This window comes from Rattus norvegicus, chromosome 10, assembly GCF_021556685.1.
Source record: "Rattus norvegicus strain SHRSP/BbbUtx chromosome 10, alternate assembly SHRSP_T2T, whole genome shotgun sequence".
In the NCBI taxonomy this organism is placed as follows: domain Eukaryota; kingdom Metazoa; phylum Chordata; class Mammalia; order Rodentia; family Muridae; genus Rattus; species Rattus norvegicus.
Genome location: NC_141543.1, coordinates 51,875,234 through 51,896,023, shown reverse-complemented (window position 1 = coordinate 51,896,023; position 20,790 = coordinate 51,875,234). Strand labels below are relative to the sequence as shown.

At 46.2% G+C, this 20,790-nt stretch overlaps 1 protein-coding gene across 2 annotated transcripts; it reads left to right on the top strand.

Moving 5' to 3' along the window:
• Positions 1-71: 71 nt before the first annotated feature.
• On the top strand, positions 72-20,660 carry Aldh3a2 (aldehyde dehydrogenase 3 family, member A2). Of its 2 annotated transcripts, XM_087574209.1 has the most exons (11): positions 72-365; positions 2,130-2,361; positions 2,985-3,070; positions 4,924-5,132; positions 7,707-7,824; positions 9,859-10,000; positions 13,323-13,489; positions 14,725-14,824; positions 16,597-16,832; positions 17,692-17,804; positions 19,244-20,660. In XM_087574209.1, the coding sequence occupies exons 1-10, from the start codon at positions 213-215 to the stop codon at positions 17,770-17,772; spliced, it is 1,524 nt and encodes a 507-aa protein (XP_087430335.1). In that variant the 5' UTR covers positions 72-212; the 3' UTR covers positions 17,773-17,804; positions 19,244-20,660.
• The last annotated feature ends 130 nt before the right edge of the window (positions 20,661-20,790 follow it).

Sequence of the window (20,790 nt, the reverse complement as noted above, 5' to 3'; positions counted from 1 at the left end):
GTCTTGTGCAGCGGCCCAGCCAATGGGTACGCACTTTGTCGTTAGCGGCGGAGCGCTGGGGTTTGGTCCACACAAGGGTTTGGTCTGGGCCAGTAGGCGGATGGAAGCCAGCTGTCCCGAGAAGCAGTGAACTGTGGCGTCATCCCGAGCAGTGCCTTACCGGTATTGTGCTGCTTCACCTGCCTCGCTCGGCGTTCTCCTCAGGCCCCGCCATGGAGCGACAGGTCCAACGACTTCGCCAGACGTTCCGGTCCGGCCGATCGCGGCCGCTGCGTTTCCGACTGCAGCAGCTCGAGGCCCTCCGGAGGATGGTGCAAGAGCGAGAGAAGGACATCTTGGCAGCCATCGCAGCAGACCTGAGCAAAGTGAGCGTCCACGGGCTGGGAGGGGCCCGGTGCGCTACCTTATTCTTGTTCTGTAGCAGGTTGTTCGGTTTTGTTTATCCAGCAGTAAAGAGGAAGCAGAGTTATCCTGGATTCTGGACTCTCCAGCCCCACTTAGAGCCCAAACTGTTGTATTTGCACTCATATTGAAGTGCATGCTTTACTTGGCGGCCGGCAGTTTCTCGCCTGTAAATGCTCTGTATAGCCTTGCCCTTTTCTGCTGCATTTTTAGTCTCTTTCCTTACAATGTGCAATTAACTTTGGATAGTCTGTGTCAGTAGTTTGTCTGCTTGGTACAGTTCAGCTATTTCACTCCCCCGTCTTATTTAATAACGTTTTAAAAATGGTTTCTTTTTGTTGACAGTGTTATTATTTCCTAATAATCTTCAGCACCCATAATTTCCCTCATGGCCTTGTGTATCATTAATCATATATATCCTTGAACTCTAGTATACTGACAATCACCCTGGGGACCTGTTAAAATACAAATCTTGATTTAGTCCGTGGGAGACAGTGTCTGAGAGTTCTAATGAGGTCCCAGGTGAAACCATATAGCCTCTTTAGACGCAAGCTTTGATTTTAAGCAGTGTTTGGGGCACACCTGTAGGCTCCTGTACTCTCTAGTAATATTGTTTCTACTTTTTACTTTCTATCTGTATTTCAGGTATGGTAAGACCAATATTTTCAGGTTTGTAATCAAAGACCGTTTCAAAAAACGGTAACAGTAGTTGTAGTAGAAGCTAGAAAGCTTTCTTCAGAGTACTTTTGGTAAAGAGGGGCTGTGATAGTAAACAAAGATAGGGTAATGAATATTAAACCCTATGAGTCATCCATTCTTCAAACATCAGATAGTTTGTGTGTTTGTACATACGTAGGATTCCTGAAGACATACAGTAAGTCCAGAATTTCAAATCTGGTTGCAAAATAGAACATGTGCAGATAAAAATGTGACTGTGGTTGTATGCGTTAAGAATGAAGTATTAAGATGCAGCTCAAAAGCAAAGTTGCCATGGCACCTAAATTGTGACTGCGGCAGGCTGTTATAAATTGGGAGGTGATGGTGAAAGAGATAATTTTAACCTTATTTTATTTTTTTTTAAAGATTTATTTATTATATATAAGTACACTGTAGCTGTGTTCAGACACACCAGAAGAGGGCATGAGATCTCACTACAGATGGTTGTGAGCCACCATGTGGTTGCTGGGATTTGAACTCAGGACCTCTGGAAGAGCAGTCAGTGCTCTTAACCACTGAGCCATCTCCCTAGCCCCTAACCTTATTTTAAAAGGTTTGGATCGATAGTGGAGAATTTAGAGGCACTGAATATATTGGAGAGGAAGAGCCATCAGAGTATCCAGGGTGTGCGGTATTGAGAACTTGGAGATTAAATATATATATATGTATATATATACATATATATATATATATCTGATATCAAACCGGGGGTGGGGGTGGTGTCTAGTAATACCAGTTGTCACTGCAACTGGTCTGAGCTTTGTGACATCCCAAGTCAGTGGTTCTCAACCTTCTACTGCTGCCACTCTGAATCCAGTTGTGGTGACCTCCAAACATAAAATTATTTTCATTGCCTCTTCATAACTGTAATTTTGCTACTGTTAGGAATCACAGTATAAACTCTCTGATATGCGACCCCTGTAAGAGTCACAGTCCACAGGTTGAGAACCACTGTCCTAAGCCAAGTATACTGTACCGTTTGTGTAAGTGTAACTGATTTTCTTTCCCAGAGTGAACTCAATGCATACAGTCATGAAGTCATTACCATCCTTGGGGAGATTGACTTCATGCTGGGGAATCTTCCTGAATTGGCCTCTGCTCGGCCAGCGAAGAAGAACCTGCTTACCATGATGGACGAGGCCTATGTTCAGCCAGAGCCTCTGGGAGTCGTGCTGATTATTGGAGCTTGGAACTATCCTTTTGTTCTGACCCTGCAGCCACTGGTGGGAGCCATTGCTGCAGGTCTGGTGCCTTGCTTTGTAGAGGGTTATATTTTTGTCACATTGGTTGTAGGTGTCTAGTTAAATACACTTACTTTAGTGGCTTGCCTTGGTTGGCAGCATCAATCTATTGAGAATTCATTTGTGTACTTAACATTTATGAATGCTGAGGAGAAGTTGAGGTTTTCTGTGACTACCGAAGTACCTAGGGCAGGAGTCTGTGAGAGTCAACGGCTGCTGATGAGTCTGTAGTCCCAAGACTTTAGAGTCAGGCATCCATATTCTAATGTGGTTTTAGTTTACTGGCTTTGTCTTTAGACAAACCCATCTGAAATCAAAGTCTGACCAGGTTCTTTATTTAAATAAAGGTATTGGGTGTAACACTAGCTAGAGTGTATAGTAAATCCCAACAGATTGATTTCTTCATTTGGAAGCTCCAGATCAACAACTTGTGTTGACATAGCCTGACATAGCTGGCAGAGCCTGTTGTGAGTGACCCGGAGATGCTGAAAGCTAACGGGTTAGCTCTTGGGAAGGAAAACATGAAAGAGAGCAGGAGATCTGCGGTGGGGCAGGTTTACATGGTGTAACTAATAAAGTTACTCAAGTCCTGGATGATGTTATTGTGCTATTCGATTCATTTAGGAAATGCTGCCATTGTTAAGCCCTCGGAACTCAGTGAAAACACGGCTAAGATCTTGGCTGAACTCCTCCCTCAGTATTTAGACCAGGTAAGAATATCTTGATTCGTCTTCAACACACCTGTGTATGGTAGAAAACACAGGTACGATTCTTGTGCGATTGGATGTCATTGCTGGCTGGGGATCAGTGTGGTTTCCTTAAGTCCACAACAGTTGACTTAATAAAAGGAAGCCAGGCTCCAAAATACCCAGTAGAATGACCCAACAACTGTCCTTGCTCAGGACAGTGTATCTGGCCTGTGGCTTTATACATATCTCCTATCTCCTCCTACCGTCCAGCACTTGAGGATACCATTTCAGACATTGTTCATTTAGTGAAATAGTTAAGGAGAGAGAAGCTAGCATGTTTTGATCACTTTCTTCTTTCCTAACCGAACAATCAGTGTGTTATTACATGAGCACTTCTGCTTTTTTTTTTTTTTTTTTTTTGGTTCTTTTTTTCGGAGCTGGGGACCGAACCCAGGGCCTTGCGCTTCCTAGGTAAGCGCTCTACCACTGAGCTAAATCCCCAGCCCAGCACTTCTGCTTTTTAAAGGCCTGAAAGCAAGTGCCTTCCTGAACCAGCACCCCGAGTTAACATGCGGGTACTGAGAGCATCAAAGGCTGGCTAGGGGGTGTGCTACCCCCCAGCTTTTGGGTAGGGGATCAAATTCAGAAGTCCTGTTCTCTAGAGAGGAAGCTGGCTGTATTCTGACTATGGGGTCCTGAGTGCAGTTCTGCAGGGGATGTTATCCACTTAGCTCTCATCAAAAGGCAACTTTAAAACCCCTGGTTTGTATTCTGTTTATTAATTGGTAATTTCCCTGTGACCGACTTCAGTTCTTAGTAGTTTTGTTCTGTCCTTAGCACCGTTCTCATAGCTCCCAGAACAGTTCTGTTCTCTAGCATGGTTATCCAATGCAGAAGGATAAAATGGAAGATTTAGAAGTGTCATAGATCAAGTAGGACTTGGAACTAGAAGATACAGGGTTAAGGTCTCCATCTGCCAGTTTACCTATGGAGTAAGGCGTGGAAAAACTGAAACTTACACTACACTGGTCTGTTGAACTACAAAGCGAGTAAGATCTAATTAGCCTGCTAATGGACAAGAGATCAGATGAGAAGCAGAGGTTGCCAGCTCACCCATCAGGCAGCTTAGATGCCTTCGTACATCTCTTGCTTTCCTTGCTGTTTGCCCTTGGTCATTCATTACTTTTCCCCCCATGCTGTTATCACTCCAAGTATTTTCTCTCAGAGTTACCTACCTAAGGGAGGCATAGTGCATATACCGGGCACGGAATAGACATTATGTGACATGGGACTTTTCCCAGTAACAAGCCCAGAGAGTGTTTAAAGTCACTAATGCTAGTGAGTGGCAGAGCATGCATCTAATCCAGATCTGCTTCAGAACTAAGCTCCTCAGATCGGATGCTCCGAGTTCATCCTGTTCATTCAGCAGATAGGGACTCATTCACTGTAGGCTTAGCCCTGCCTTCCCCGTGTCATGGACGGAGCACAGGGATGGCTCGCTGCTGGAGATGCATCAGGAGGTGTACAAGGCTCTGGACACTGTGCAGAACAGAAGGAAACAGCAACAAAATCCCCTCAGAGCATCCTCCCCTCATCTTACACATTACCCCAGTGCATTAGCTCTCTGTTGTGCTTCCACTGACAAGCTCACGTAAAAGAAATACCAGACTCTCAGTCTTGTGTAGCTTGGTGGTTCCTGGATGCCAGCAGACACGTTGTCCTCCATTCCTCTCGGATCCTGATTGGCTCCTCTCAGGAGGTGATTTTGATCTTTTGGTTTTGCTGAGGGCTACTAATTCCTTCGGGCAAAAATCGCTGATGCGAGGCAATAAGATTAATTTGACAAAGCAAGAATCTGTTTCTCTCTCTTTGAGGACCTGTACATGATTGTTAATGGCGGCGTTGAAGAAACCACAGAGCTTCTGAGGCAGCGGTTTGATCACATTCTCTACACAGGAAACACCGCAGTTGGAAAAATTGTCATGGAGGCTGCTGCCAAGCACCTGACCCCTGTGACCCTGGAGCTCGGGGGCAAAAGCCCATGCTACATTGACAGAGACTGTGACCTGGACGTTGCTTGCAGGTGGGGCTGGCTCTGTTCCTGAGGCTTTTCCCAGCAGGTGGAAGTTTCGATAATGGCTTATTTCCCTTCACACTTGAGCGTCATGACTTGGAGAGTCAAGGCTCACCAGACTTTGGTGGTTGGTGTGCTCAGGAATAACCGGAGCCTCTCAAACTCTCTTCCGATGCCACTGCTGGAGGAGGAAGCCACACACAGGTCCTGCCAGCATGGCGTTTTCCTTAGGAAGTTTGGAAATATTCTTATGGATAAACCTGGCAAGAAAGTCTGCCCAGTGTTGCTTCTCCCATCCCCACCCCCACCCCCAGTGTTGGGATTGAATCCGGGGCCTTACTGTGGTAAGCCTGTCCTCCACATTAAGCTACACTCTGAGCCTGTGGCAAGGAATTCTAATGTCTTGCTGCTTGATGAGATAGTCCAAAGGGTCCAGTGATTAGCAAAGTGTTCAAAGTCTCAGTTGAAAGGGTGTTCACTTCTCTGCTGAGATCCTTTGCGAACAAAACACTATGACAAAATTTTGAATAGCTGGGAACCAGTATAGCTTGTCCTGCCTGCAGAAAACTGGGAAGTCCCACCCCTTCCAACCAGCCACTGGCCATGGGTATCTTTATTGATCCATCAAGAACCAATTGAGGAACAGGAACTTTATCGTTCACATGCAGATTCCCGATCAAAGCATCCAAAGCACCCACTACATCTCACCTTTTCTGTCCAATTTAAAGCAAAACAAAACAAAACAAAAAACACCTCTTCTATCAGACACAAATTGAACAAAACCATAACAATCATGTAAATTATGAAGTATGATATCCACCATGTTTGTCAGTTAGATAAAGTGCTCTACCATCCTTCCTAACTTAAAGAGTTAAAATTCTATCCCTGAATTATGTTTAGATTTCAGCCTGTAACACCATCTGAAAACCATGCCTTGTACTCTATAACCTCTCTAAATGATTCCCGTCAAAGCATCAGAACCACCCCCTACAAACCAGAAATTAAGAGTTCAGTCCCTCTTCACTAAATTACGTCTGACACCCGGAAATGACTGCCTCTGTGCTCTGGGTGGTATGGTTTTCTCTCCTTTAGAGCCGCAGCACCGAGGAGGAGGTAGGTGGTTGGGTCAGGGTTGCTGATTGGCCTCTTTAAATAGAACATAGCATCTGAAAAAAGAGACCAGTGGTGAGTGCTAGGCTTTGTGCTAGGGCTTTGTCTGTTCGTAGGAAGGGGAAGGGGGTCTACGAAGAGGAGCCTGGTAGAGGATGCTGGCTGTGCCGGCTGTACCTGCACAGCTCACCGGCAGTGCTGTAGGCACTGTGGAGAGCCAGAACCTGATCTGTGCTCACTGTCCGGAGTAAGGAAGGAGTGTTGGGAGGCCGCTCTCTTTCCCTGCAGGCCGAGTCTTTACAGCTTGTTAGGCAGACTCATTTTCTTGCTACTTAGAATATTCTACCTCAGTTGAAAATGTATTCTAAAGGCTGGTGAGATGGTTTGGTGGGTAAACGTACTTGATGCACAAACCCGACCATCTGAGTTTGATACCTGGAGCCCATGTTTTAAAAAAGCCAGATTTCTGAGTAGATGGGAGGCCTCAGGTATGCAGCAAGCAGAGCAGCAGAAACAGGAGAGATCATGCCTCAGCAAGGTGGAAGGAGTCCGGCCTGCACACACACACACACACACACACACACACACACACACACACACACACTAGCATGCGTGCTTCCATGTATACGCATGCGCACACACAAAACGGAAAAGAAATCTGAAAATGCATCTAAGTTGCAACTAAATGATCTACAGCTCATGTTTTTATTTATTCTGTTTTCAACAATTATTAAGTATCCAGAGCCATATCCGCTGGCATGATGTTTAACCTTGGCTGTCAACTTGATGGCATTTAGAATCATAGTGAAGACAAATCTCTGGGCTTTGTGAGGGATTCTCTAGATCAGGTTAATTGAAGTGGGAGGCCCACCCTAAGTCTGGGGTTATGGGTGAAAGAAAAGTCAAACTGAGCATAAGCATTGGCCGCTCTCTCCTTCGTGGCTGTGGGTGCCACGTGACCAGACATCAAGCTCCTGCCACCATGACTCCCTGCCCTGACCTAGTACCCTTCAACTGTGAGCCAAAGCCAGCTCCCCTCCTTTAAGTTGCCTTTGTCAGATGTTTTGTCAAGGCAGCGTGTAAAGTAACTAAGACATGGGAAAACATTAAAACAGAAACAATGGGGGTTGGAAGGCGGCTCAGCAGGTAAGAGTACTCTTATGTGGTTAAGAAGCTGCTCTTCCAGAGGTCCTGAGTTCAATTCCCAACACCTACATGGTAGGTCACAGCCATCTTTTTTTTTGGTTCTTTTTTTTCGGAGCTGGGGACCGAACCCAGGGCCTTGCGCTTCCTAGGTAAGCGCTCTACCACTGAGCTAAATCCCCAGCCCCTGGTCACAGCCATCTTTAATGGAATCTGATTCCCTCTTCTGGTATGCATGAAGACAGGTCACTCGTATATGTTAAAAAAAAAAGAAAGAAAGAAAAAGAGTGAATTATATAGGTATTCTGTTTTGTTTCGTTTTCTCCTCAGACGGATAACCTGGGGAAAGTACATGAATTGTGGTCAGACCTGTATTGCTCCTGACTATATCCTGTGTGAAGCCTCCCTCCAGGATCAAATCGTACAGAAGATTAAGGATACGGTGAAGGTCTGTGTCCCACTGATTTCAGTAAGGTGAACGCCAAGTGAAGTATTTACAGACAGCATCTCTGTTCACTTCTATCCCCAACCCAGACAATCCCAGTAGCATATGTGACTGCATAATCTTACTGGCCAGTTGAAAACACTCTGTGTCTGCAGGGGTCGAGGCTGAGCTGGTGCAGGTCCACTTAAATCAGGTTGATTCGTTGACGATTAGTGGAGGCATATACTTAAAAGTCCATGTTGTCTGCGGCTTTGAGAGAATGTTTCTAAATCACTTGAAGAAAGCCCTTATTGGTTCTTGCTGATGAAGGTTATCATTGTCTTGTGTGTAGAGGACCAGACGGCAGTATTTGAAGTAAATGCCTACTTAAAGTACACCCTGTAGAGCTGTGGTCCCAACCTTCCTAATGCTGTAACCCTTTAATACACTAACTCATGTTTGACCCCAACCATAAAATTATCTTTTATTGCTATTCGTAACTGTAATTTTGCTGCTGTTAGGAATTGTAAATATGTGGTACACAGGATATCTGATATGCACCCCTCTGAAAGGGTCGTTCAGCTCCCAAGGGGGTCAGCACCCACAGGTTGAGCACAGCTGCTATAGAGGGGTTATCCATCCTCTAGGGCACACAAGGGAACCTGCGAAGACTGTGTTCTGTGAACTAAGCCAAGATTTGAAGGAGACATGAGGTTTTCATTGTTAGAGAGTGTTTGGCCCGGGTATGAAGAGTGCTAAGTCACCTCGCTGAGGTGAGCTGTTTGCGAACTGATCACCAGAAAGGGTGGAGAATAGTAGCGAAGTGTAATGTGTGAAGAGACAGTGAGACCTGGAGAGAGATGGGGTCGGTGAGACTGAGGGGTCTGAGGAGTCAGACAGGGAGAGTGTCAAAGCTGTCTGGATCGGGGGCTGTGGGCAGAAGAGTGGGTCAAGGTCCCTGAAAGTCTGAACGTAGTCGGGGATTAGAACTGAGCTTTATTGAGTATGATGGTAACTTCCAGAGGATCAAGGGCCCCTCTTCCTACCCTTGAGGAGTTCGTGCTGTGACACGTTGGAATAACGAGGGAGCCACTTGACAGTAAGTCTCTAGCCGTTATCCTAAGGACTGGCATTGCTCTGGTGTGGCTCCCTACCTCCAGCCTGTTACTCCGCCATTCAGTTATCCTGTAAACCTGGCTGTGTTGGTGGCCTTGGCCTGCCTCGGACAGGACATGCATTTTAACAGGCTCCCTGGGTGATCCCTGCCACCCAGACCTTTGAGTTGTTCTAGGTTGGTTAGTGGGTGAGACCTGTTGTGATTCTACAGTAGGTTCAGAACTTTCCCAAGGCTGTTGAGCTTTGCACAAGTCCGTAGTTTTGTGTTTGTTTTATATGATAAATACTGGTTATCCTCGTTGAGTTGTTCCCCCTGGTAATTTAACATGGCTGTATCTTGATACATTGAGTAGTTTTACTGTTATCAGTGACTGGTGAAAATACCAGTACAGAGAAGACAAAACCAAGGAAACAACAAAGCCTAGCAAACTTCTCAGGTAAAAGCTAGAAGAGAGTAACTATTTAGGGTTTGAAGACCAAAGAGGCTCTGCAGCAACTGCCCAGCTTAACTTCTGGGAGAGACCAACTGATGGGCAAACAAATGGCCTCTCCCTGACATCCGTTCCGCTTCCCCCAGGACAGGCTGTGAGGAGACTGGGAGATCTCCAGGAACCTGAAACAGGAAAAGTGCAGGCAGGAGGGTGTGTGTGTGTGTGTGTGTGTGTGTGTGTGTGTGTGTGTGTGTGTGTGTGTGAGAGAGAGAGAGAGAGAGAGAGTGTTAGAGTGTGCATGTGTAATGTCTACCTTATGTGTTAATGCTCAACTTGTCTAAAAGCTTGAAGTTACTGCTACTGAACTAGTACTAAATTATTTAAAGAGTGGGTGTTGGATTTGGCGAGGACATGAGCCAGATCAGTTTTTAAACACCAGTAGATTTTTAGCTTATTAAAGAAATAGTCGTATGGGTCTTGTCACAAAGTAACTCCTGTTGTTTTTTCATAGGACTTTTATGGGGAAAATGTAAAAGCTTCTCCTGATTATGAAAGGATCATCAACCTTCGTCACTTTAAGAGGATAAAAAGTTTGCTTGAAGGACAGAAAATAGCTTTTGGTGGGGAGACTGATGAAGCTACACGCTACATAGGTAAAGGAAAAATCACCTTTTCCTGTGGGAGATAGCAATCTGGCATTTTTTTTCTTTTTTTTTTCTTTCTTTCTTTTTTTTCGGCGCTGGGGACCGAACCCAGGGCCTTGCGCTCGCTAGGCAAGCGCTCTACCACTGAGCTAAATCCCCAACCCCGCAATCTGGCATTTTAACCAACATTTACTGACCCTACACAAGCTGTAAATATTGCTTTTAGTGTACTTTCTAAAATGTATGTGTGCATGCACCTTTAAGGTGATCTTGTTACTTTCATGAGAAGCAGAGGGGAATTTTACATAATTATCCCCAGTGGTAGATGAGAAAGTGGCTCAGAACCCCACAATTAAATAGCACCAAACCCTTCCAGAGATGGTGCACTGAGGAGCTCTTCTTGATCTTTGCTCCTTTTTATTCTTTGTGTATTTTGCCTTTTGCCATGAATGTGTATTACTTCAAATTTCATCTTATGTAAACCTAGGGCCCCACACATGCTGCACAGGTAATCTACCACTGGGCTGTATCCCTAGCCCTTGTTACATTGAATTTAATTTTTTTATCTTGATTTTTTCATTCTACTTACTTTGTGTGTGTATATGTGCGTATACACATACAGGTGCCATAGTAACTTAATGTTCCAATGCTGTAATAAAGCACCACAACTCAAAGCAGCTTGAGGAGAAAAGGGTTTATTTCATCCTACAACTCTCAGCTCATAGTCCATCACTGAGGGGACTCAGGGCCGGACTCAAGGCAGGAACCTGGAACAGGAACTAAAGCAGAGGCCATGGAGGGTGCTGCTTACTAGCCTGCTCCCTGTGGCTTGCTCAGCCTGCTTTCTTAGACAAGTTAGGACCATCTGCCTGGGATTGATACCACCCAAAGTGTTCTGGGCTCTCCCACAGCAATCATTAACCAAGAAAATACTTCATAGGCTTGCTTGTCCACATATCAGTTTGATAGGGACATCTTCTCAGTTAGCAGTTTTCTTTTCCCAAATGACTCTAGTTTGTGTTCAGTGACATAAAACTAACACTTTTGACCACTTGTCAATTTGATTTATACTCTCTGTCTCTCTCTCCCCCTCCCCCCTCTGTCCCTCTGTCCCTCTGTCCCTCTGTCCCTCTCTCCTCATTAAGCCATAACCTTTCCCTCCTGGTTAGTCCCCAAGATCTCATATTAATATCAACATTATGATATAAGACATTCCAACTTTTAAAAGTCCCATGGTCCTTAAAAATTCAAACACTTTAACTTCAGTCTCATTAGATATCCAGAATTTCTCTAAAACTCTAGTCTTTCTAAAATTGTAAAGCTTCTCCAACATATCCAAGGTCTCCTAACTGTGGATTTCTGTAAAAATCAAAACAAATCACATTCTTTCTACTCGAGGGGGAAGAACCAGGGTACGGTTATAATGAAGTCAGAACAAAACCAAAGTCTACAGTGTAAAGCTCAGTGTCAGATTTCTGGGACCCACATATCATCCTCAGGGCCCCAAAGGCCTTAGACAGCCCCACTTCTCCAGCTCTGCCATTCACAGCACAACACAGTTGTCTCATAGGATCTCATAGGCTGGCTCCACTCCACAGCCGCCGCTGTGCTTGGTGGTCCTTCCCTGGTACTGGCTTCTCCAAAACCCTGGGGTTCACCAGCATATGGTACCAAGCCTCAGCCTTTCTCCATGACCTCTTTAATCCTGGAACTTCTACTGCAACTGAGGCTACACTTGTACCAATGGCCTCTCAAGTTGGTTCTAAGTTTTAGCTGCTCCTCGTGGGCCTGTCATGGCTTCAAATCCAGTACCACCTGGGACTCTCTTACACAATACCAAGTTCAGCTGCCAGCACAAGGTATAGCCTCGGCCACCTCTTGAATGGAGCTTCTGTCCTAACCCTAAGGAACCATGTCCTAGAAGATTACTCCTCACTGATGTCGGTTGGTCTCTTCTTACTCATAGCTGATTCTTCAGCCCCAACTCACCAGACTTCAGATTTTAATTCAAAACATTGAATGGCCCTGATATTTATTGTTTTTAAGGAACTCTTCAAAACGTCCCTCTGAAACTCCACAAGCTAGACCTCCATTGTCTATACTGCTCTCAACATGGCCTTCCAAGTTCACACAACAGCTTGTGAACTTTGAGCACTCAATGGCTTTTCTAGTGCAAACTTCTTCCATAATTCTCCAAAAACAGACCTCCAAGTCTGTCATTGCAGTAGCCCGTGGTCCTACCACCAATTCCTATCTTAGTTGTATTTCTGTTGCTGAAATAAAGCATTATTACCAAAAGCAACTTGAGGAGGAAAGGGTTTCTCTCTCCTAGTCACTCTTGAGTCATTCTCCATCCCCAAGGGAAGGCACGAAAGGCAGAACCCAGAAGCAGGAACCTAAGCAGAGGCCAGGGAGAACCCCTGCTCGCTGGCCTGCTCCTCGTGGCTTGCACAGTCTGATTTCCTAAACATCCTTGGATTACCTGCCCAAGGTGGTGTAATGGCCTGTGTGCTGGGCCTGTCCACATCAATCACTAATCAAGAGATTTGCCTGCAGGCAGTCTGATGGAGGTTTCTTCTCAGCCAAGGCTCCTCTTCGCAACTAAATCAAGCTGCCATGAAAACTAGCATATATGTATCAGTCAGGGTACAACTTGAGGGAGGCATTCTCTCCTCCGTGTGAGCTTTAGGGATTTAAGTTAAATGCATAGGCTCAGTGGTGAGCACCTTTACTCCCTGAGCCCTGGCATCGGCTCTTACTGGGTGTCTTAAATACAATTTCCAAAACCAACACACAAGATGATGAAAGAAATACAAGGACATGTGGTGGGCAAGGAAGCCGACCCCAAATTAATCTACTCAACTTTCTTATCAGCTGTTAAGACAAATCTTAAAGGGATAGAAATAATCAGGGAACTCATAGATTTCCCCCAGGTTGGATGGTTCCACGGTCGTGAATGCCATGAAAAAACAGAATTTTTCCATCCTGCTCCTCCCACCTTAACTCGCGGTGTGACCCACTTTTAGGTCAACCAGAGACAAAAAGAAGGAAACTGTGGAGATTAGCGTGGTCTAAAGCAGGACTCCTCCCTGAGCTCCACAGTGGATTTGGAAAGCAGATTTGGGGAGGAGTCACCGCCTCTGTCACTCAAAGCTAGCCCTGGCCTGTTGGGTGGAGGTGCTGATAGGATCTGTACAGTGGGTGCCCAGTGGGTGCCCAGTGGGTGGCTGGGTTGACTCAGTGGAGTAAAGAGGGGCGGGAGTCTTGCTTTCTTTGTCTTCAGCTTGACCATTTGTGTCATTTGTTTGTTTGCCCGTCTGTTTGTCTTTAGCCCCAACCATACTCACTGATGTTGACCCTAACTCCAAGGTGATGCAAGAAGAAATTTTTGGACCAATTCTCCCAATAGTGTCTGTGAAAAATGTGGAGGAAGCCATAAATTTCATAAATGATCGCGAAAAGCCCCTGGCACTCTACATATTTTCTCACAACAATAAGGTAAGGCTTTACAGAGAACAATTCACTCTCAAGAATCAGATTTCTTTATTGCTATAAAACATATGTGGTTTACTGTATGTCAGAGTTAGCCAAACGACTGTTCATCGTTTATTGTCTTAGGTACAGAAGCCTTGGGTTCTCACTGTGCCCTTATCCCCTAGGATTAGAGGCGAATCCACAGGGGGAGTGAGTTTTTAAATAACAAACTCCTCAGTATAATTAGAAGACTTACGTGCACAAGCATGTAGTGTGTTTTGTGACAGGGATCCCTAGATCCCTGTGGCTCAGATGGCGTCACTAGCCGCTCAGATGGGCTGGGGAAGGCAGAGGCCTCTAGCACCATCACAGGAATGTCTTTGAGGACTCGGGTTTCAGGTCCCCAAAGAATGGCAGCCCCGGATGGTCGGGTAGGGAGCTCTGCCTCTTCCTGTGTGGTCTGCCGTTCCTGTCAGTAGGTGACGGCTGCTCTTAGCAGATGATGGCTTCCGTGTGGACATGTAGATTCAGGATCCTCCTGAAGAAATGGAAAATGAGAAAGGGGACGAAGGAACCGGTCGGTATGAGGAGTTCCTTGGCCAGGCACCATGTGCAGTTTCTGATGGTGAGGTGCTGTCGTGACACGGTGGTTTCAGGAGCTTCCAGTGCCCGTGAATTCTCACGACGACACATACTTGAAATGAGACAGGTGCACGGTTCAGTAAAGTCTGCTAGCAACATGCATCTGCGTGGAGAGTTCTTCCCCTGTGGTCACGGGGAAATCCCATTTGAAATCCGCCATGAATTCTCAAGGCTTATTGGTGCCTAAGTGGGATGACGTTTGTTTGTTTAGTGTCATTGAGGCGGTCTTGTCTTGTTTGAGACATGGCTTCTCTGTGTAACAGAGCCGTGGCTGTCCTGCATTCAGTTTGTAGACCAGACTGGCCTTGAACTCACAGAAATTTTTTCAGATTTTGGAATATTTCCCTATAAATTATGAGCTGTCTTGGAGCTGGGACCTAAGTTTAAGCACAGATTCCTTCTGTGTTTCATGAGACAATATATACATAACTCAAAGATAATTTTATACAATATTTTTAGTAATTTTTGACATGAATTTTGTATCTCCCTGAACTTAAGAGCTTGCACCGACACACAAAGCCAGGATGCATGTCCTTAGAGCCCATAGTGAGTGCCCTCCAAGACACGGGAGTGATAGGACCTTAGGTCTGACCTGGGTGCCTTTGGTCTGTCCTCAGCTCATCAAACGGGTGATTGATGAGACATCCAGTGGTGGAGTCACAGGCAATGATGTCATCATGCACTTCACTGTTAATTCTTTGCCCTTTGGAGGTGTGGGTAAGTATGACTGTCTTAGTTATTATTCTATTGCTGCCACGGGACACCGTGACCAAGACAGTTTAAAAGATAAAGCATTTAATTAAGGGCTTGCTTACAGTTCCAGGGGATTACTCCATTGTCTTGGCAGGGAGCATGGAGGCAGGTAGACAGGCATAGCGCTGGAGCCGTTGCAGAGAGCTCATATGTGGTCTGCAGGCTGCAGGCAAAGAGACTCAGACTCAACCCGGAGTGGGCTTTTGAAACCTCAAAGACCAGCCCCAGAAGTATACCTCCAAAAAGACCACACCCATTCCAACAAGGCCACACCTCCCAATCCTACCCAAACAGTCCCACTAATGGGGACCAAGCATTCAGACACTGGAGCTTATGAGAATGCCCCCCCCCACCCACCCAATGACCACAGTGGCCTTCTTCGGAATACAAATGTGCTAGAAGCATGTTTTCTGGATTTCTTGTATAGGCTGTTGAAAGTTGGGCACTGTTTATTGTACATGTCCCCGTGTCTCCTCCAGCCACCGGCTTGGGGTCATTTCCCAGTGGCCTATCCAGTACTGTCTATCCTGTCACTCTCTGTCCTCATTGTCAGACCACAGCTGTGGTGACTTTCTTTTTCTAGTTACTTTCCTTAACTTTGCTGCCAGGATTTACGAGGCTGAAGGGCCAAGGATCTGGTTTCAAATTGATTAGTAAGATACCTGATTTTAAGTGAGGTACAGTGAGAGAAAGTTGAGAATGCCAGAAACAGTATTTCCTGATGTCCCTTTGTGTTCTACTCAAGGTGATGTTGAGCTGGGTAGTCAGGACTACATGCACTAGCCTCCTCCCTAGCCTCTGTGAGGAAGGGCAGAGCCTTTCCTTGAGTACTGCTTGGTTTGAGGCATGAGAATCCCCTGTTCTCTAGCGGATGGACAAGAGGCATTTTGTTCTTGGGGAAACACTGTGGATGTAGTCTGGTCCTTACCTCTGGGTCCTTCCTACCATGGGTGTGGTGTTAGCTGGCCCCTCTCCTCCCTCAGTGTCCTCAGGGTTTCCCTCTGGTTTCATTGTCTCTCCAGTGAATCAGTCTTGCATTTCTGAATGAGAACACTGGTAGCTCAGCTGTGGCCTGGCCCCAACTAACTGTCCTCTGCTTTCAGTCAGCGTGCCTTCCATCATTGTCCATTGCCACCGTGCAGGCTAGTTTCACCTGCTGTCTGTTGTGTGCATTGTGGACTATGCGAGTGCAGCTTCCAGGAAGACAGAAGTGTTTCCTCGCTTGTTCTTACTTAGCCGTATAACCTCGTTACCCCGTTTTCAGTTGCTCTTCAAGGAGTTAGAGGAAGCAAGTGAGAGGAGATATGGGTAAATAAGGTCATGTGGACTGACGGGAAACACACACACAGCATTTAGCACCAGGCTAACCTGGGCTCACATTTTAGCTTCCTCCATTAGCAGCCATGTGACCTTAGGCAGATGGGCTAGCTCTGGGTTGGAGGTACAGACCGCCACAGGGCTGTGGTGGGAGTCCTGGAAAGAACACCCAAAACTCTTAACACACTTCTGGTGTAAAGGACATCACAAGCCCGGAAGGCATGCAGATCCTGGCCCTGCATCCTGGCTGAGAGGGCAGATGGGTGTACTGGGAGCCAAGTTGGGAAAGGATCTCTGGGAAGAAAGGCCAAGAAGTTGAATGTCTCCCCCTCAGGCAGAGCACAGCCAGGCTTTCTCAGTCTGGGTTGAAATGGGAAACCCCTACAGTGGAATTCATTCTTCTCCTCCATTTATTTCAGGTGCCAGTGGAATGGGGGCTTATCATGGCAAATACAGTTTCGATACCTTTTCTCATCAGCGCCCCTGCTTGTTAAAAGGGTTAAAGGGAGAGAGTGTTAACAAACTCAGGTACCCTCCCAACAGCGAGTCCAAGGTCAGCTGGTCGAAATTCTTCCTGCTGAAACAGTTCAACAAAGGAAGGCTGCAGCTGCTGCTTCTCGTGTGCTTGGTTGCGGTTGCAGCTGTGATCGTCAAGGTGAGTCCCTCCCTCCCTGACGCACCAGTCCTCTGGCTGTTCTTCCTGTCTGGGTGCTGCTGTAAGACCATCTGTTGAGACACTCTGTTACCCTGCCTCTGGTCCTTCCTCCTCTCTGGGGGCCGCTCTAGCTATGTCAGTCAGCTTCTAAAGTCTGCCAGATGGCCACTACCTGCTTTTGTAAACACAGCTGTTTACTGACTGTCTTAGCTGCAGGGTCAAAGTTCAGTAGCTCTGACCAAGGCTGAGTGGCCTACAAAAAGAGTCACAATTATTACAGGAGTTTACCAACTTTCTTGAGAGTCTAAGACACTGTGGAGCTTGCTGGAAGATCCTGAGCTGTTAGCCCTCTGCCCCTCTGGGTATCGGTCTTCTCTGTTCAGTTTCAGTTTGTTCTTGAACGTCTATGAAATCATCATGGTGGTAAGGAATGGTGGTAGTGGAAAGAAATAGGCAAGAGGTGTAGTTTTTATTAGGCATATTTTTCCTCCGTAGTGAATTGTTAGATAAAGTCTGTCTTGGGCCACAGGTCATCGCAGAGGTGGCTTTGCAAAGAGACCCTTGTAATAGCCCCCTTCTCCAGGCAGTTGTGCATCTCTGGGGTGAAGGAGGGAATCTGTGAGAATGAATGTCAGGGTGGAGTGGGGAAGGGTTTCCTCAGACAGCTAACTAAGGAGATGTGGGGCAGTGTCTGTGAAGAGTGACCGTGGATGAGCGGCATACGCATGCATTTAGTGCAGCCGCCATGTTATAGATCATGTATCTTGGTTAACATGTGAAAAGTCGATCATTTTACACTATTGCCCCACTGGTGGATTGGTGATAACAGCTGCATTTGAAATCGTTTGGGTTTTCTCAGAAATACCAAGCTCTGTGGAGGGGAAAAGCCCTGTTGGCTTCTCTGATAGTTCAGAGACTGCGCTGGTCCAGTAAGCACTGATGGTCAGGCCTCAGCTGTCCTTTGAGAGTGAGGTAGGCGCTTCCTATTTTCCTTCTGTGTGTGAGGTGGGCCAGGCTGGGTTCTGTTGGTTTTGGTTGTTTCTGTAGCTGAAGGTTTGGGATTACTGACAAAAGGATGTTTAACTTACTTGCATATATTGGACCTTGGCTCAGAGCAAATCAGGGTTAAAATTCAATTTAGGCATCATTTAAAAGGGACGGGGTTGGGTCCTGGTAATCTGAGAGAAATGTATAGGAGTAACATCTTGGCTGGGTCTGGCGAAGCCTGCATCCTGACTAAAAGCGGGTGGCCATGTTGAGCGGGTGCCTCCGTCAGTCCAGCAGTGTGTGAGAAGTGCCAGTTCACTATCACTATTTACGAGTTTAACTTTTGTTTCATAATTTGAGACTATTTTTTTAAAATCTTAGTTGTTTCATTTTAATTAAAACTAAACCCTACCACTTAGGAATTCACTGTGGCAGTTCAGAGTTTTTCCGCTTTTACATCTTTTTGAGATAGGCAGTCTGGTTGGAGGTAGGCCTGGGTCTCTGGTCGAGAGCCTATTTCATTTGACATTGATCACTTAGCCTAATGCGCATACTTTTGGTTGGGGTAGAATTTCTTAACCTCTAGGGTGACACGGAGGACCAGGCTGAGGTAGTGCTTCCGAAGCCTGCCTTGTCCCCGGGAAGGCCCACCCAGCTGTCAGTGCGCCACATGAGGTCGCCTCGAGTTCCCGGAAGGGTGTGGCTGCCAGGTCTCCCTTAGCCAGGGTCTTTGGTGGGAATGAGACACAGGGGCTTGATCCTCGGCTTGGCTACTGAGGTAAGATTTTTGGCAGAGCCTTTCTCCCTGAGCTCCTACTTGGATCCTCCCTACAGAGTGTGGAGGAGTTTACAGTTTCCCAGGCCAATTTCAATTTTTCCCATCTCGTCACTATTGGCCAATGCAGTCATTTCTCTTTTAACCCAGTATGGAGTCTGGCTTTTCCTCTTTGCTGCCTCTTTGCTCTCTTCTCTGACCTTTATCCTGTTTGTATCAAATCATATTTTATTTCTAACAGTGATTCAGAACATAGCTTGTGTTGCTCCTTTAGGTCTGAATGTCTGAAAACGTTTTTGCAGCTCTTGGACTTAGATTCCTCAGCTTTAGATTTCATGCCAACACTTGAACTCCCTGCCACAGCGCGGGGATAATGCGTGCCTCGCTGATACCTCGTGGTTTTGCACAGTGTGCTGTCCGCTCCCTCTGTCTTACTGTCATTATTGAGGAAAAGCAGAAGTCTTTATTTTCAGTTGAAACCGCGCTATGGCTTTTAGGAACACGTAGCTTTTTTTCCCTATTATGAATTTAGAGTCTCTGAAGAAAATGTTTGTGAGAGTCTCAGTCCTGGGCTTATGTTCTAAGGCTGGGTGTGGGTGGGTTTTTTTTTCATAGTAGAGTAACATAAATCCTTTTCTCTTCTCCTCAGGATCAGCTGTGATGACTTCCTTGTAGCCTCTACTGAAGTACCCCTCGGCCAAATGGTTAACACACCAATGCTTTTAAAATTGTACCCAAACCAGGAAATGAAATTCACAGGTGAACTGCAGTCAAACCTAAGTTGTTGCCACAAACCACTGATGAAACTCAGTGCTTCAGCCAAATCCCAGCATTTGTCAGCCGTGCAGGTGCTGAGAGGGTGGAGACTGGGAGGGGCAACACCTAGTCCATGGCAGCGGGATGTCAGGGAGACTCGACAACTGCTCCCGCAGCTCTTTGCTCCAGGACATAGCTCTGCCCACCCGGTGTCAACACCCTCCAGGCTTTCCAGCTGTCCTCTGATTGCTGAGGTTCCTGTTAGGGACCGAGGTACTAAACCTGGGCGGGTGGATTTGTCGGCCTCATCCATTGTGGCTCGAGACCGGCCTTCGGGAGTCGGCTCTCAGTCTAAACATCCTTTCTCATTCATAGTGTGTCACCCGAAGATGCTTGTTTGTGACATTGTGACAGTCTGTCATGACTGTCCCGGTGCCTTTGTGATGACTTAAACTACACTGAGGAGCTTGCCAACTTGTGAATGCCCTTCAGAGGGTCTGGCAGTCACAGCTGTTCCAGAGCCCGAGGGCAGAAGATTCCGGAGCCCGGGAGTTTGAGGCCAACCTAGGCAACATAATGGGACCCTCTCATTATTATTCCTCCATAACAATCCCCTCGAGACCCTCGATTTGAATGTTATATAGGTCTTCAGGATAAATCTGCTTATTTTCACAGCACAACACAAAAAAAATTTACTTTTGAAATCTTAGAGAGATTCCTACAGATCTTAGCATGGAGCTGTTCCTGTAGTGAAAGGGGGGTTATTAGACATGAGGCTTCAGAACTCATGGGGCAGGGTTGTTGGAGACTACCATGAGCTGAGGGGGCACACTGAAGCGATGGGATGGCCAGAAGCGCACCTGAGCAAGCGGGGCAGCATTCTCTGTCAGACCCTAACATGGCTACACGGGGATGTGGCAGAGAGATCTGTGTGGCCCTGCTGCCAGGGCCTGGTTAGGCCTGAAGCTCCAAGCTGCAGAGGTCTCATTGCCTTCCCAGGATCCAAATTAAGACTGCCCACTCAATGAGAATGTCACTTGCGTATGTACAACCATGTTTGCTGAGTAACCTGTTCCACCGTTGAGGCTGTCTGAAGTGTATTGTATGAGGTATCAAGAACGAGTCATTGGCCCATTTGGCAAATAGTTGCTTATGTAGCAATTGTCATGGACTAATCATAAAATATTTTGCACAAAATTTCAATGTTGAACTTGCACTCACTGTTGTTAAATTATAAATCACAGCTTCTAGTTAGGCCAAAATATTTACATACTCTACTAATCTTCAAAATAAATGTATCCCATACCTTATTGTGAATGGTGAGTGTTAATTAATTCCAACGTCACATATGGGGATATGACACAGTTTCTTTGTGAATCCATTTTTCATTTCTATCCCTCGGGTGGTATTTGCTAATTTTGGCTGTCATGCTTTTTCATC